Consider the following 17,661-nt stretch of genomic DNA (forward strand, 5'->3'; position numbering starts at 1 on the left):
AGCATTTATAGACGATGCAATACTGGAGCTTCAGAGAGGTGTGGATTTAATATGTAAGATTTTGGAATCATCTGCCCAGAGATGATAATTGAGCCCATAGGAGTTAGAATAAAGAGAAAAAAGGTCCCAAGACAGAACCCTTTGTGTGTCTAACCACACAAAGCAAACAGAACACAGATGATTATCCGGAAAGGGATACTGAACGTATTAGGAGAAAACCAATAAAATGTTGTATCAAAATAGCTCAGAGAAGGCACGTGTCTGAAGCTACAAAGTGGTCAACGACAACTCTTCTCAGGTTTTGTCAAAATAACAAGAAAACATGAAAAAACTCCAACTTTCCTCTTTCTACCTGGTGTTAGGGTTGCAATGTCAGGGAATGGAGTTCCAGGGGTTGGGAACTACAGATATTGGCCTAGAGACTGGACCTGTGATTTTATCAGCATAGGGAACTCTCAGAGGGGGAAACTCCCAAAGCTGTTAGTGTTCTCTCTCAACAAAATTACTTTATATCTACTTTGCACATATTGCTTATTTAATTGTATAGACGTTATGTCTCCACAGCAGGATACAAGTTATTTTTGTCTTTGTGTTCCCAGTGCCTAGCACAGACATGGAAATAAAGTACTCACTAAATGCTTATTGAACTAAATTAGCCCATATGCTCCTACAGTGAAGGTAGGCAATAAAAGAACATACACAAAACCAATTTCACAGCTTTTAAGAAAATGCTTCAAAGCAGAAATATTCTTTGAAACTTCCTTATTGAATTTACTTTTTTAAATTGATTATAAATTTTTATGTAAAAATGTCATTCCCAGATCTTAGCATACCAATATATGCAAGTTATTGTGAGAGATGCCAGATGGAACATTCATGTAAAAACAAACAACTAGTAAAGAAGTCAGAGTTTTTAAAAAGTTTATTAAATTTCATTACCTAGTCTGCTGCAAGGTTGAAGCCTCATCTGTATAAAATAGCTTCAGCCAAGCAGTTTATTAAAAAATTAAGTTGGTATTGTACTGCATCTGACACCATCCAGTTAACCAATCTCAGTAAATTATTCCCATGGACAGAAAACCAAATGTATTTCGAACAATACTGGTGATGGATGAAGTTGGCCATTACATTACTGATTTAAGGCTTTTTACAGATAAAATTCTAGCTCTGAAGTACATGGTCTTAAAATTCACTTTTACCACACATGATGCGATGAATTCAGAACTAGACAGACACTAACTTGAAATTACAAGGAAGAAGTTGTGCAAAAGGTGCAAATAGCAAAAAGCATTTTTATCCAGTCATTTCTGAGTAGTTAAGATTTTCTTCCATGCCATGGTGTTGTTTCAGAAGTGTTAAAATTGCTAACCTTCCATATACCACTAGTTTAGGACAAAACTATACTGGGCTGTATTCTTATGCTAATTTATTTGGGGATCCAGTGTTCAATCCTCAATAGATTTTATGTATCTCTCATATGCCTCCTCACTCATCAGCTCATCAAGTTCTGACGGGTTGCTCAGAGTCATCTTGATCAGCCAACCTGTAATCAAGAAGTTATTTTGAAACCCAAATTACTTTGTTAAACAACAAAAGAATTTTAGATCCAACCAGTTGGTTTATCTAATATTGAATCCACTCATTGCGATTTGCTGAACATAATAATAAATTCAAAGACCTCGTTAAAATTTAGTTTCACAGGATAGATTAAATATTCTCACTGTTGAGTAGCAAAGGAGTGAAGAAAAATAAATGTAGAATAAATTTATACATATATATAAAAATTTATATCTGAGTTCTCATTAAATAATCTTTGGCATCTCTAACTTTGAATTTTCTCCACCTGAGACAATCTCCAAACTAAACTCATCTTATCTATCAGATTCAGCAGGCTGGAACCCCTTGCAGTGTCATCATGGCACTTAATATTCTTACAGAAATTACAAAAGTACCCTTTGTTTTTCTAACCTGTATGCATCTGCTGCATGATCATGAAAGTCTGAATAAGTATGAAACGCCTGAAGAGTAGCATAGGCATTTGTGGGGACTAACCTTCAGTACTCTTAAGTCAGTGGTAGCAAACTCAAATAGAAATGGGGGCCACTAATAAGGATATTAATTATAGGTACATAGGGAACCCTATAGGTCTTGTACTGACTAAGTTCTAAAATGTAATGTTATCTATGTTTTATTGTATTTTTATTTTAACTATTTCCCAATTACATTTTCATCCGATTTGGGCTACACTTGGTAGTGTTTCAGGCTGCATGTCACATGTTTTGACACCTCTGTTCTAAGTCAGGCTCTGGCTCTACAGGCAAGGGGAGCTATAGGAAGAAAGGCCATTGCCTACTAGAGTTCCATCTAGACTCTATAAAGCCCTGGAAATATTATGGTCAGATAGCTCAGTTGAAAGCTACCCTAATCTGCTTCTAGATCTTAGATAGGGAACTATTATCCTTGCTAGGGCACTCCCTTAGTCTTTCTTCCCTTTAAAACAGAAAAATTCAACCTGGCCCCTAATCTTTGGGACTGGCCTGTAGAGTTAAAGCAAATGTGTCAAGTGTCAAGTACCAGGCCAAAGGAAAATATATTCCTAATTTACAAATAAGGCCTGGATGACTATGATGACTATGTCAATAAGCTTACTCTACTGAAAATATTACTGTTTTTACCACGTATGAGTGGATACCTTAGAAATGAATTTTAGGGTGACATCAATCTTCTGAAAACTGGTGAAGCTCTTTAGCTGAAAAATGTTTTAGAGACTATGCTAGTATTCAAAATTTACTAGTCAAAGCACCACTAACTGTTAGAAACTACTGAAAAACAGTTGGATTGCTATACTTTTGTCTTAATAGGTCTTGAATATTTTTAAATATTATCTAAACTTTGTACCTCTTCCATTCCCCATTACCTAGCTATGCTCTCAGTATCATTAAGTTACTTAACTTAATGATAATTAACTCTTGAAAAGAATTTGATTAATCTATTTATCCCCATTAAAAGTTCATCTCGGCACTGAGAAAACTCAAAAATCACTGTCACAAATGAGGAAATGAAGTTTAAATTTTTAAAAATGAAATGCTAATTGTATCACTAATAACCTCTTGAGAAATCAATACCAGCATCTTACCATCTTCATAACAAGATTTGTTGACAAGTCCTGGGTCTTCTGCAAGAGCTACATTAATTTCTGTTACTTCTCCTGTTAGTGGAGAATAGAGCTCACTGGCAGCTTTCACACTTTCCAAAGCTCCAAACTCATCTAAATAAAGTTTAAAAAATAGAGTATGTTACATGTCAGAAACATCAATAATGAAAATAAAAAATATGGAAAAGCAACAAATGAAACCACTAGAGCTATTTATATGATAGGTTTATAATTTTTTTTATTAAGGGCCTACTATGTGACATGGCACTGCCAAATGCTAAGGATACAATTCCTTTGGGTGATCCAAACAAGTAAACAGATAAGTGAATGAGATAATTTGAGGAAGGAAAGAGAATAGGCAAGGGGAAGCAGGGAGAGGAAGAGGATAAAAAACGGCTTTCTGACCCTGGAAGGAAAATGGAGGTAAAGAGGGAGTGTATTTCAAACATGGTAGGGTGGGAGGATGGCTAAGCTATACAAAAGCCAAGAAGTTGGAACTGGAATGCTGATGTCCAGAATCTGTAAACCAGTCTGGTTAGAACGTAAGTGCTGGTGATAGGAAATAATATGAATAAGTCTGGAAAGGGAAAGGTGGATGAGAGTCAGACATTGAAAGGTTTTAAATGCCAGCTAAGGAATTTTCATTTTATCTTCAAGAAAATATAAAACTACCAACTATCAGCACAGCTTAAAAAATTGTTTTTGCTGCCCTTAGTTTTTCTTACCAGTCTTAGCTCTTCATGACTGATTGTTAGCAGTCTTGAGATCCTATTTTTTCAGGACTGAGAAGATTAAATTCTGTATCATTTTTTATCGATCTTATTTATAGTTAATTGATTTTGTCCTGTAACTGCCCAAGTTATGGTTCTCTGTCTCTTAACTTAGTTCATAAATTCAGACAGTCTATAATGAGTTAAGTTTAGAAATTCAGTTCTCTTGCTAGTCACCGTTCTAATCTTGCCTCAAGGAAATCTGCTACGTTTGGGAAATGTGGCTGCACACTAGGGAGTATGGTTTGGTATCTTTACACCACCAAGCTATCCTTCAAGAACAGCATATCCACAGAAGTCTGGCCCACTATCTTTGACCCTGCAGGTAGAATAGCAATGATATTGTTCCCCATGCCTCAGTTATGTAACCAATCACGTTATCAACCCCATGATGTCATCAATTCTATAACCAAATGTATTATTTCCTCACCCGCACTATTCTGTTCTTTGTTCTGTAACCCCAAAACCTATAAAGGGGGAGCTCAAGGTCTTTTGGCCCATTAAGGCAGTGAATAATGTCTCAGAAAAAATGTGCCTCTGTCTACCTTTGTTGAATCTTACTCACAAGACTGTCACATTTGTATTCATCCTGTTATTTACTCTTGCTTCATATCTTTTTAAAAGTAGGTTGTCGAGTTCCTTGTGTGGCCACAAGGGTCTGATTAAGAACTCTTCTCTCCTGCCTTGGAATTATCTTTGTTCAAAATTTCATTTTTGAGTTTCTTATTCCTTCTGGATTGACTTCCTAGAAAAACTTTAGTTCATGTATCTTATTTATCACTTCTCTAAGTCCTCTGACATCTATTCTGCTACATTCTAGGGTACATATTAGTTTTCTTCCCTATCACAAATTGCAAGAGAAAGTGGTCACTTCCCCAACAAGATACCCATTAATCCTATACCAGCAACCAAATAATTCTTCCTTTTTGGTGAGAGTCAGGTCCAGAGCTGTAGTTCTCATTGACTGGTTCTTTTACCTTTTGAAGGATGAAATTATTAAGGCCAACCAGGAAATTATCAGCCACCCTACTCTTAGGGGAGATGGCTCTTCCAGACAATTCTGGATAACTAAAGTCCTCTATCACTATTATAAGATGCCTCTCTACAAATCTTGTAGCCTTTTCCTAAACTGCTCATCTATTTCTTCTTAATTTTTACTTTCCCACCTCTACTTTGTGAAAATCTTGAAGACTATCCTACACATTTATAAAGACCATCCTTGATGAAAATGCAAAAAGAGAATAGGCAGTCATAACTGACTAGAAGGTATAGAATAGTGATTTCAAACTCCAATAGAAACAGAGGCCACTAATCCATACATAAGGATTCCTGGGAGCTGCATATTGACTTACTTTTAAGATGTGACATTATGTATTTTTATTTACTTTGTTAAATCATTTCCCAGTTACATTTTAATCTGGTTCATGCCACATTCAGGAATAATATGGGCTGCCATAAGCCAAGTGTTTGACACCTCTGGTGTAGAGAATAAGATCTCCCTATACTTATTGTCTATTTAAAAAAAATTTTGGTTCAGCAGAACAAACTTAAAGTCTCTCTATTAAACTGTTTTTTCCACACATTTCAAAATCATACATAGAAGAATGTTATGTAGGGAGTTAGTGCCGACACCAGGGCTGCTCGGACCCTAGCGCTTGGCCTGTTTCCTGGGTAAAACCAGACAGGCTTAGTAGGAGGTGGAACAGTGAGGCGCCTGAAGACTTCCGTCCCTAGCAGCCCCCCTTACAGCCCCCCTCCTGCTCTGGTAGCCATCCTTTCTCATGCAGGCAGAGTCCATTCACCAGGGACTCACAAGCCCAGAAGGAGGAACCCAGCTGGCCACTACCTAATGCTCTTGAACCAGTGCCTAACACAACAATGCTTTGATACTTTACTTACTGGAACATCTTTGATACTTTACAAGGGCATCCTGCCCCGTGCCTCACATAGCTCATACAGCTCTGATATCAGCTGGCTACATGCCTGAGCCTTCCCATGCCTCCGTAGATACTGTAGGACAGCACCCCGCTTTGTTCCCATACTCCCATGGAAACCACCTTACTACAGCCCTAGTTTTTCCCATACTCTTGTAGGAATCATAGTTTACTACAATCCAGATTCTTCCCACCAGATATTGATCTTCCCATGCTCTCATCCCCTTACCCCTTGAACACCTGCTTCTGCTTATGTAGTGCAAAACCCTATAAAACTGGATAACGTCTGCCAATAAATAGGAGTTGCATCTTCCCGGACTCCCGCCTCATCATTGCGTACTGAGATAGGGATCCTTGCTGGTCAAGGACCCCTAACAGAATGTAACAGATTCATTTATTCTATAACCCTCTAATAATATCAAGCAAGGCATAAAACAAGGAGCTCATATGCTTTGCCCAAGGTGTTTGCCAACTTCAAGGAGGGTATCCAACATAAGCCAGATGGACCAGGGATTCTCAATAGATGGTGAGTTACTCTAGATGTTCCTATTTACACATGATATTCTGTTCATTATATCAAATCCCAGAACATGAAAAAGCTTTCTAAATGAGATCCAAAGGTCCTCATTTGTTTTGGTTAACTTCACCTAGGCAAAACCAAGTCAATGAAAAATGATCCTTATAAATTATGGTATATAATTGAATTGATAATCTATAGAGCTGGTTGATAAGTATTTCAGACACTATGGATGAGCCCAGAAATGAAGAGGAAAGCAGGCTGAATTGCCTTTGAGAAACTGCACAGTACTTTTAATGACTCAAATCTCCCTGAAACAAAAATCCATATTTCTGACATCAAAATTTTCCAAGCAATGCTGTGGTTGCAAGTCATGGAATATCACAGCCTGTTAAGAATTAAAGAAATGGATTATTATCCAAAGGGCAATGGAGAGGTGCATGGTAAGTATAAGTAGGGTACCATATCTTACAAACAAAAAAATATACTCTAGAAAATATATTATGAAGGCTACCTAATTGGAAAAGGATATAGGCTGCTAATATGGCAAAATCAAAGTGAAAAAATTTATGGAGAGTCTGCAAGCTCTACTGGTGACCTTGCAACATCAAAACATCTAGCAGAGGACACTCCTTCACCCCCACACCCCCAAGCAGGTTCAGTATATCCTATGAGGAGAATTTATGGAATGACAGAAACAGAAGTTGTACAACCTCAGATAAGCTGCAATCTGTTATCACTCAAATATAGAAGACAGGCTCAGAATGAAGAAGTAAATTACCCATCATCAAAAAGCCAGTTGGGGATTATTAAGAAGCACTGCTTTCAGTAATAAGGAAGTCCCTCTGTATTCTGCCCTTATCAGATCTCATCACTTTGGAGAACCCCAGTTTCAGGTGAATGATAAGATGAAGAACATTCAGAAAAGGCAACAAGCATGGTAAAGGGTCTAAGTCAATTTCATATAAGATGTATGTTATATATAAGAACTGGGGATGTTTCCTGGAGAAAAGAAGACTCCAGGAAAATGAGAGATGTGATCAGGTAAAGAGCGGCCATGTGGAAGCATCAGACTTGTTCTACTTGGTTCCTGAAGGCAAAACTAGGAACAATGGGTAAAAGTTGCAAAAAAAACCACATTTAAACCTGATATCAGGAAAGACTTCCTTAACAATTAGAATTGCTCCAAACTGGAATGGACTGCCTCAGAAAACGGTGCATTTCCCCTCCTTGGAGGTCTTCAAGCAGAGGACAGATGTCCATTTGTTGGTATGCTATGGTGAAAATTCCTTTTAGGTATGGGTTGGGCTAGATGTTGCTGAAGTTCCTTATAACTCTCAAATTGTGATCCCATGAAGTAACAGAACCAGGATTTGAAACCAGGGTCTCTCCGGACTCGAACTCCAATGTTTCCAACATGCTAGGCTGGTTTTCAAATGTTGTCTTTGCATCTCCAGGCTTAGCATGCTTGACACAAAATGGCAGCTCCATGAATTTAACTGAACCAATAGTACCTCTCTAATCAGGTAAAGTAATTGGCACTCAATACATATTTAGTAACAGGTGTGTACGTGGAAAAAGGGGTGGAGAAGAATTAAACAATATAACCTATTTCTCCAAACCATCTCCCATGATTTTTACCCTATTTATCAAACCTAGCTAGCTTAGCTCATTCCATGTGGCAGACCACTCCTACTGCTACAATCATCCCTCTCTAAACCAAACTGATTACACCACTTATGTGTGGAAGCATCTTTCTCCCATTATTTTGGCTAAGACAAGATTAAGACTTTTCAAGAGAACTCTTACTATGTAACTATATATTTAAGAATACTATCTTGCCACAGATTTCCTTGGATCCTTCTGGAACCTGCTTATGAGTGTTATCTCCTCAATCTTTCCCTAGTTCAAAATTGTGGCTTAAAAAGTTCCTGGGTTTGGGCTGTAGGACTTCAGTTGTTAATTCATTTACAGAGCAGTAATAAATGACACTGAGAAGTATCAAGCTTTTTCCTATAAGGACATCCATTCCAGCTACACCCATTAAATTTTCTTTGATGATTAAACACTCAAGTGTCCCAGGAAAGTGATGTACCAGAATGACAGTCCTATAAAGTAATATACACCAAAATTAAGTTTACAAAATTTTTTCAATGGTTTCATCAGTGGGTAGGGAATTCCTGGTATATAAGCCTCTTTTTGTAGGCCCAAATCTATATAATCTTGGGTCTGGCGCACTGAGAGAGTAAATAATTTGCTCACGGTTAGTGTTAGTATGTGTCACAGGCAGATGTGACATGTGAACCTGGATCTTCTTAACTCTAAGGCCCACCTTGCTATCTACTACCTCTACATAAATAATTTCCGTAATGATGTCTACTGAGATTATTTTTCACCAAAGGAAAAAGCATTGCCTCATATTTTATTATATTCAAAACAATTCTTTTCAGTTACAAGTTGACAACAGAGAAGGGCAGAGGTGTTGAACAAACATCCTGAACTAGATTAAAATATAATTGTGAAATATTTAACAAAATAAATGAAAATGCAAGAAGACATAGACAATAGTACATTTTCAAACTAAGTAAATATGTGGCCCATAGGGATCCTTAATGGCCTGTTTCTATTTGAGTTTGACACGACTGGAGAAGGGCATCGAGTTAACTTTACATCTGGATTCTATTTGGAAATTTCATGAAAAAGGTCACTTTTTTCTTTAAAGACAAAAAGATACTCACCTTGTTTGTTCAATTTTGTTCCAACTTCTGGAAGACTACAGTAAACTATATCTCCCAATGCTTCCTAAAGGTAAAAGGGGAAAACTTCAAATCAGATAAAATGACTAATGTCATAGTTTCATGAAACCAACTGCTTTAGCCAAAATGGACTTGCCCTTTCTCAAACTTGATTTGTGCCTCTCTACCGCCTTGGAATGCTTACCCTCACCCCATTCCTTTCTCCCAACATTTCTACCCACTGAAATTTTAGACTTGAAGGAGAAGCATTGAGTGCTGGATTTGGAATCAAGATGCCAGATAGGGAAATCTTTTCATCCTGTGTGACCAAAAGGCAAGTCTCAGCCACTCTATCAACAAATAAAAACTAAGCACCTACTATACGCCAGGCATTGTGCTGAGGATACAAAGACAAAAATGAAACCATACTTGCCCTCAACTTTCATTCCATTGAGGGAGATAGCAGAAACAAATAGAAAGAATAGATGATACAATGTAATTGGAGGGGGAGGAGACGTTTGCATCTGGGCAGCTAGAGAAAGGCCTTGTAGAGACAGCGATGCTTGAGCTGGGCTTTGAAGGAAACTAGGAGTTCTGCCAGGTGGAGGTAAGGATGGAGTACATTCCAAACATGGGTAGCAGCTACTGTAAAGGCATATAATAAGGAGATGGAATGTTGTGTCTGAAAAACAGCAAGTAGAGTAGTATGACTAGACTGAAAAACACATGAAAGGGAGGAAAGTACAATAAAGTTAGAAAAGGAAACTGGTGCCAGAGTGTGAAAGATTAAATACCGAACACAGTATTTGATCCCAGAAGTGAGAGATGGTCAGGCTTGAGGCAGCACACCAATTAGGAGCAGTTATAAAACTGCAGCAGGTGATGAGGAGACTCAACTAGGGTGGTGGTCATTTAAGTAAAGAGAATTGGACTGATAGAAGACTTATGCAATTCAAAACGACAAGATTTGACAACTAGCTGGATATTTGGGTGAAAAAGAATAAGGAGTTGTAATTACAAACCTGGGTGACCAAGAATGATAATGGTGACTTCAACTGAAATAGGGAAATTCAGAAGAGTTGGTTTTGTATGAAAGATACTGAGTTCTATTTTGGACATGCTGAATTTGAGATGCCTTTGGGGTATCTTAAAGGTTCAAAATGCCCAATAACCTTTCTGAATCTCAGTTTCCTGACATGTAAAATGAGGTTAATATCTGTATGTAAAAGCATTTTGCAAAGTTAGAGTGTTAGATACAAATCTCAACTGTTGTGATATTCATCCTTCAAGGAGTAGTTCAAAATCCCGCCTCCTCCATGAAGCCTCTCTTCATAACTCTAGTTGGAAATTATATTACTTTTATTTGTACTCCTACAGATCCTGTATTATAGTGGGTTGTGCAAGACTATCTCCAACTAGATTATAAACCTCTTGAGGAAAATGAGTATTTCATGTTTATTTACCAAAAGAACCCAATACAGTGGCGTGCAAAAAACAGACATCCAAGAATTCTGTAATGATAAGTTCACAAGTTACAGTAGTGAATTAGGGTGCTGGATTTGAGAGTCTTAAAGATTTAGCTTGAACTCCTGCCTCACTAGCTGCGTGACTTTGAGCAAGTCACATAACTTCTGCCTTAGATATCCTTCTGTAAAAATGGAATATTTCCTACCTTATAACGTTGTCGTGAAGATTAAGAGAGACATTATATGTAAAGTATTTTGTAAACTCTAAAGCACTATATAAACATATATAAACATTAACTACTATTATTACTGAAAGAAACAATCAACAGCTCTCCTATTCATTGGCTTTCCACTCATTCCTCTAAAGCAATGGTGTCAAATTCAAATAGAAATGGATCTGATCTGAACATCTCTGCTCTAAAGCAACAGCGGAAAGGAGCAATGACTGAATATGTGTTTCACTGGTAGAGGAAACTCCTGGGAGAAGAAACTGCCTTTATCACCAATGCAGACCAGCAACTTCTATGCAACTTAGTTTGAGAGTTGCCTAAAGCATGGAAAGATAACATGACTTACCCAGAGTCACACACTAAGTATTTATCAGAGGCAGAATTTAAAATGGGGTCTACCTAAGTCTAAGGCCAGTTTTCTATCTACCAGCCACAGATCTAATGGGAGAATATTTCTGCAGCAACCAGGAAGACACTGGTAAAGGTTTAATAAGAAAACACTTTAAGGTAACGTATGAAAACAACTGCTTCATTTCAGCAGTCTTTCACAAGGGAAAAAAAAAAACAAAATAAGACATTAACGGTTCCACAAATAGAAGGCTCAGCAGTCAAATCAGATTTAGAGCTGAACAGGAACTTAGCTCTAGTTCCAGTCTCCTCCTTTTAAATACAAGGAAACTAAGGTCTAAAGATGTTAGATGATTTGCCCAAGATCACATACTAAGTGACAAAAGAAACAAGAGAACCAAAGTCCTGATTCCAAATCACTCTTCTCACAGCACCAAGCTACCTCCCAAATAAAGCACTATTGAAATTTTCTTCAGCTTAAAGTTAAACTCTGATTTTTAAAAACGCAAATGAAAACAGTAGATTACAATTACCACAATAAACTGAAATCTACTTAGGGCTTTGTTAAACCCAGGATAAATAATATATTCAGTAATTCTGGACAATTTTTAATATCAAATAACTACTAATTCTTTCCAATAATTAAAATGTCCTTTTTAATAAGTTAAGTCTTATTACTAGACTGTAAGGTCCTTGAAGGTAGGAGCCACTCTTATTTTCTTTGTATCTGCCCTAAGGTCTAGAATATTAAATGTATGAATGAGTCCTCGAAATACGTAATACATCCTATTCAAATATAGCCTTGTTTCCATTTATTACATATAAAATCTGAATTCAGACTTAAACCTTATTATAATTTTGCAAATGACAAAAGACTGATGTCACACTACTCAAAAATCAAGAAAATTCCTGGTCAAAAGAAACTCCATATACAGTTTCTATAGGAAAGGAGCAGCCAATAGGCTAGGGTAAGACAAAACTGAGGTGGTGTAATAGGAGAAAGAATAGTTAAATTCACTCTGTAGGCTAAGGTGGAGACGTTCTGGCCTGACACCTGGTTAGCCTCTTCAGTTTAATGGCAGTAAGCCCCTGAGATAAATTTGCCCTGAGACTATTCTTATGGGACTATACTGTCACATTTCCAACTGCCAGTAACCAAGAAAGGTTATAGCATAGTAAAAATAAAAGTACTGTAATTAAAAAATAAGTGCCACAAGCTACTTTTTGAAAGAAGGCCTGGGTGTCAGTGTTTTAAGTAGAGGTGACCCAGGGAGGACAAGAGACTAAAACTAAATTAAGTTGCTTCAAACTATAACTTTCAAACTTTAAGTAGGCAAGTAGACTTCAACAGAAAAAAAGATTTCCAGTCCTAATCTTAGAGTACTAAACAGCATTACCTCAAAAGCAAATTCCAAGTAAATTCTGCCATACTCCATACAGGAAAAGGATAGTTACAGAATTACAAAAGCCCTTACAGATATGGAAAAAAAAAAACAATACCTGTGCAAAATTGCTGATTCCCACTGTTCCAATACCATTTTCAGCTGATATCCATTCATGCTTGTCTGTGAACTTTCGAACTATAACATAAGATCAGAAAAATAAAGGCATTATATCTTAAACACACTTTGGAAATATAAGGGGCATCTAGCTGGCAAAGTGAGTAGAGCACCGGTCCTGGAGTCAGGAGGACCTGAGTTCAAATCAGGCCTCAGACACTTGACACACTTAATAGCTGTGTGACCTTGGGCAAGTCACTTAATCCCAATTGCCCTGCCTTCCCCCCTTCAAAAAAAGAAAAAAGAAAATATGAAGGATTTCAAAAGACAAGATAGTTTTGGCTTTGAGCAATGCTATCTGCAGGAAGGGCGGTGTGACAAGGGATAAGGAAACTTGGCGTTTAGTTAAGAAACCCAAGTCCCAGCTTTGCCACTAACTAGGTCCAACGTTGGGGGAGAATTCACCTTGGGTCTGAACCCCAGCCTTGTAATCACTACCTGTGTTACTTGATGTAAGCCCCTTCACTGCTGTGGCCAAGCATTCCCCATCTGTGAAAGGAAGGAACTGAACTACATAGATACCTTCGAAGATTATTAAAAAGTCTGTCAGCTGTTAATGATTATTTTTTTAAGGAAAGATCATAGCAACTTGCCAAGACTAAGATAATCATACACAGGATGGGAGAGCTTGGAATACAAACTACACATTCAACCACTTTTCATTGCAAAAGATGAAAACTACAGATCGGGCAAAGGCAAGAGCATGGCCTGGAAAGAGACCTTTTCAAGCCTGGCCAGTCTCTGTCCTCTCCTCCCCTGCCAATCAGTGTTGTCAGCAGTTCACGTAGAGAGCAAATAGAACATACAACCTTCATACTTGGAAGAGTAAGTCAAAAAAAAAGGGATGGTAATCACCCCTTTGCTGAAAAGAAGGCTTGGAAAATCTTAACAACATTCGGAGACCTTGAGAAATAGCAGGGGACTTTTAAAGCCTGTAATCCAACCCCCACGATTCACACTGACGCGAGGGGGTGGAGGTCTGAACCGTAACAGCCTCCCCTCCGCACGTTTGCCCCTACAACACGTAACGAGCACCTCCCCTGTGCCCGGGCAGAGGGGGGCGGGCACGTTCTGGGTAACCCAGGGACACATTACAGCCCTGCGGGGGCTGTAATTTATGATCCAGGGACGAAAGGGGCTTGGAAACCACCTGGGCCAATGCCTTATTGGACAGAAGAGAAAACGGGACAGCGATGCTGCCCGTCCCAGGGCAGCCCACGCTAGACCCCGCGGGTGGACCCGCTCGGCCCCGGGCCCGCGACGCCCCATCCCCACCCCAACCCGGTCCGGTCCCAGGCTCACTTACCGGCGAGTCGCAGGGCGCTGGTGCAGAGGCCCCGGGAGGCGGCGGCCGCTAGGAAGGGAGAGGAGCATGGGCCAGGGTGGGCCCGGAGGCGCACGGGGGTGGCTGCGAGGGAGACCAGGGACCCGGGGGTCTCAGCCCCGGCCGCCGCCCACAGGGACGAGGCCACGGCTCGCACGCTTCTGGCCGCTCGCAGCGCCATCTTCTCCGGGGGCGGGGCAGCCCAGGGACCAAATGCTCCTAGGCTGGAGGCTGGAAGAGGAGGTGGGCCTTGGGACCGAGCCTGACCGACAGCCTGAGCCTAGGGGCGGAGAAGAGGAGCGTGGCCCCCTGAATTAGCGACTCAGGCCCAGGGGGCGGGCTCCGTGCGGAGCCCGGACCACGTGGCTAAGGATGAGACCCAGGAGAGGTGGGGAAGTCTGGAAGCGGGGCGGGACACAGATGGCCCCGCCCCCAAAGGGCGAGTCTTCCTTGGGAGAGCGGTCTGTAGTACCCGCCCAGGAGACCCGGACTAGCTTGATGATCTTAAGTGGTTTCAGGGAAGGGAACCTCCAGGGACCCCAAATCTCAGGTCGTTCCTAAGGCTGCGTCTGGACTCGGGCAGCCAGGTAGCTCTGATTCCTGCTTGAGTAAAGGGAAGGCGGGCGGGCGTTCCGGGAAGCCAGGACTCCCCAGCAGGGAACCCCGAGAATGGGAGTGTAGCTATGCTGCTTTGGATAGGTCAGCTTTCCTCTCTGGGCCTCGGTCTCCCCAGGCTGTAAAACGAGGGAGTTCGACTAAGTGACCTGAAGTTTCCCTCAATGCTGACACAGAAATCAGAGAACGGAAAGAAATGGTTGAGCTGGGCTGTTACTCCAGGAAGAGCCATGAGCAAACTCCCCAGGAGGCAGTCTTTGGACACCTGCTTCAGCCTGGCCTGAGTCATGTTATCCTTCCAAACTCAGCTCAAGCTTCATCTCCTTCCTTCGGCCTTTCCAGATCCTCCCAGATGCTAAAACCTTCTTTACAAAAATTGCCCTGTGTCAATTGTATTATGTGTGTACACAATATACGTATGGGCATACCTCGGAGATATTGTGGGTTCTGTTCCAACTATGACAATAAGTGAATATTGTAATAAAGTGAATCACAAATTTTTTGGTTTCCCAGTGCACATAAAAGTTATGTTTACACTATACTGTAGTCTATTAAGTGTGCAAAAGTATTATTGTTGAGGTCTAGGGGTCACCCCAAAATGTTGGGGTGCAAGGTCCTCCTGAAAGAATTTGTTCAGGCTGTCTCCAAATTAAATAAAGGCATTTATTGGAATAATGTACACCAAGGAGCCTCCTTTGCCCCTTAAGGGTGACAAAATTCCAGGGAGACCCCAGCTTAAAGGGGGGTGGCAGCCCTCTAAGGGAGAGAGGACACCCCGGGAGAGGGGCTGATATAGGGAGATGGGTCCTTAAGGGAGATGCCCATCAAGGGAGACCTCCAACTTAGAGGGGAAATACTCCAATTAAGAAAGACATAAGTGTCTTCTTTTAAGTGTATCTTATAGGGATTCTTGTATCTTCTATATAAGATAAAAAATAACATTTTCTGGCAAAACTTTGCTGCGGGTGGGGAGGTGAGGTGACTAGAGACAAGGGAGTGGGGAGACAAGTAATCAGAGACAGTAGTTTCAGAGTTTGGGGCATTATGTATTATTATTATTCCATTGTTAAGCCCAGGGCAGAGGGTTGGGGGTGGGGGGACACTCCCTGTTTAGTTTCAGTATTTCATTTACCAGCCTACTCGAATCTCATTTTCTCCTAAAGTAGCTTTAAGTGGTACTTGAAGTAATGGGCTTCTCATAGATCCACTCTATTTGAATCTCATCATCTTGCCCAAAAGACTCAATATACATGCCTTAAATAAAAAATACGTTATTGCTAAAAATGCTAATCATCATAGGAGCCTAATCTTTTTGCTCTTGGAGGGTCTTGTCTTAGTATAGATTGCTGCTGACTGATCAGGGTGGTAGTTGCTGAAGGTTGAGGTGGCTGTGGTAATTTCTTAAAAAGACAACAATGAAGTTTGCCTCATCGATTGACTCTTCCTTTCACTTGAAAACTGAGAGGCCATTGTAAGGTCATTTATTGGACTAATTTCAATATTGTTGTGTCTCAAGAAATAGGGAGGCCAGAGGGAGAGAAACAGGAACAGCTGGTCGGTGGAGCAGACAGAACAGGCACATTTATCGATTAAGTTAATCGTTGAGGGAACTTAATATTATGCTGTATCATTTGATATTTAATATCAATCTGTAAAATATCGTTTCTGGCAAAACTCTGATCTAGCCCAGCTCAAAAAAGACCTCTTCTAGCTTGAACTGGCTAAGGAATGTAATTATTCCTGGCATTCACCTTGGCAGAGACCCATTAACAGAAGCCAATTTAAGCTAAGCTCCCCTCCCCCAGGGGGATGACTCTTGTGACCTTGCCTCTCCTAATGAAAATCTAGGGTGACCTGATCTAAAAAAAAAGGGAGACCAAGCCAGTAAAAACCTACTTGAGATGGCTTATGTTTTTTCTAACCAAGATTTTGGAAAGCAGTTCTCTGTCATGTAACAACTGGCATTCTTTATGTGTTAGAGAGGGGTGTGATCAGTCACACCTGAAGGCCAACCCACCCAATCAGGATTGCTTTTTGTTTGTCAGGGGAGTCCCAGTGATGTACTGTCAGAAGGAAGACATCTGGATGTAAAATGCACCCCGCCCCCCCCAGAAGCTTACTTGGGGGTCTTTGGTCACCGAGAGAGACCAATGACCTCAATTTATTGGCTATTGCTAGCCCAACTAATAAAGCAATGTGTTTCAGAATTTCAATCAACACACCATCTTATATGGGCATTGTTCATGGTGCCCCCAAATGATTACTATAGTAACATCAAAGATCATTGATCACAGAATCACCATAACAGATATAATAACAATGTAAAAGTTTGAAATATTGTGAAAATTACTAAAATGTGATATGGCGACACACTGTGAGTACATGCCTTTGGGAAAATGGTGCTAATTGATTTGCTCAACTGCAGGGTTGCCATAAACCTTCAATTTGTAGAAAATGCAATCTCTGTGAAGCGCAATAAAGCAAAGTCCGATAAAATGAGGCATGCCTGTATACACTCTCTCCCTCAATAGAATATTTGCATTTTGAGGGTAGGAACTGTTTTGTTTTTGTCTGGCACATAACAGACATTTCCTAAATGCATGTTAATTGATTGGTTGAAGCTGTCAGCTTTGACAGGGAGCCTCAGAGTGATATTTCCCATCCATGGTCCAGATCCTTCATCTAGTCCCTGAGATAAGAGCTGCCCTGGGACCAGAAGACTAAAGTGGAGGGAGAATTGGTTCATGATTTTCTGTTCACAGATAATTGCACACTCAGTGCGGCCTCTGAGGCTGAGATGCATCAAAGTACGAATTGAATCTCTGCTGCTTGTGGAAATTTTAGCCTAACAACACCAAAAAAACAGAGATTCTCCACTAGCCAGCACCACACCATACATACATGGAATTATTAGTTACAACAAATGGAGAAATTTTGGATACTATAGATAAGTTCACTTCCCTTGGCAGTATAATTTCCAGGGATGTATACATAGATAGTGAGGTTGAC

The 17,661-nt window shown here is 40.1% G+C and overlaps 1 protein-coding gene across 1 annotated transcript in view; it reads right to left on the minus strand.

The window, feature by feature from the left end:
- Window positions 1–904: 904 nt before the first annotated feature.
- The window catches only part of PKD1L2 (polycystin 1 like 2), a 154,643-nt gene continuing 137,886 nt past the window's right edge, over window positions 905–17,661 (minus strand). The window contains exons 44-48 of the mRNA XM_036749929.1: window positions 12,655–12,734; window positions 11,234–11,261; window positions 9,114–9,177; window positions 3,137–3,268; window positions 905–1,543 (exon numbers count right to left, since the gene is read on the minus strand). Of these exons, the coding sequence (XP_036605824.1) occupies window positions 1,446–1,543; window positions 3,137–3,268; window positions 9,114–9,177; window positions 11,234–11,261; window positions 12,655–12,734 (402 nt within the window). The 3' untranslated portion in view covers window positions 905–1,445. The remainder of the gene's footprint in view (window positions 1,544–3,136; window positions 3,269–9,113; window positions 9,178–11,233; window positions 11,262–12,654; window positions 12,735–17,661) is intronic.

The sequence above is a fragment of the Trichosurus vulpecula genome, chromosome 3 (assembly GCF_011100635.1).
Source record: "Trichosurus vulpecula isolate mTriVul1 chromosome 3, mTriVul1.pri, whole genome shotgun sequence".
In the NCBI taxonomy this organism is placed as follows: domain Eukaryota; kingdom Metazoa; phylum Chordata; class Mammalia; order Diprotodontia; family Phalangeridae; genus Trichosurus; species Trichosurus vulpecula.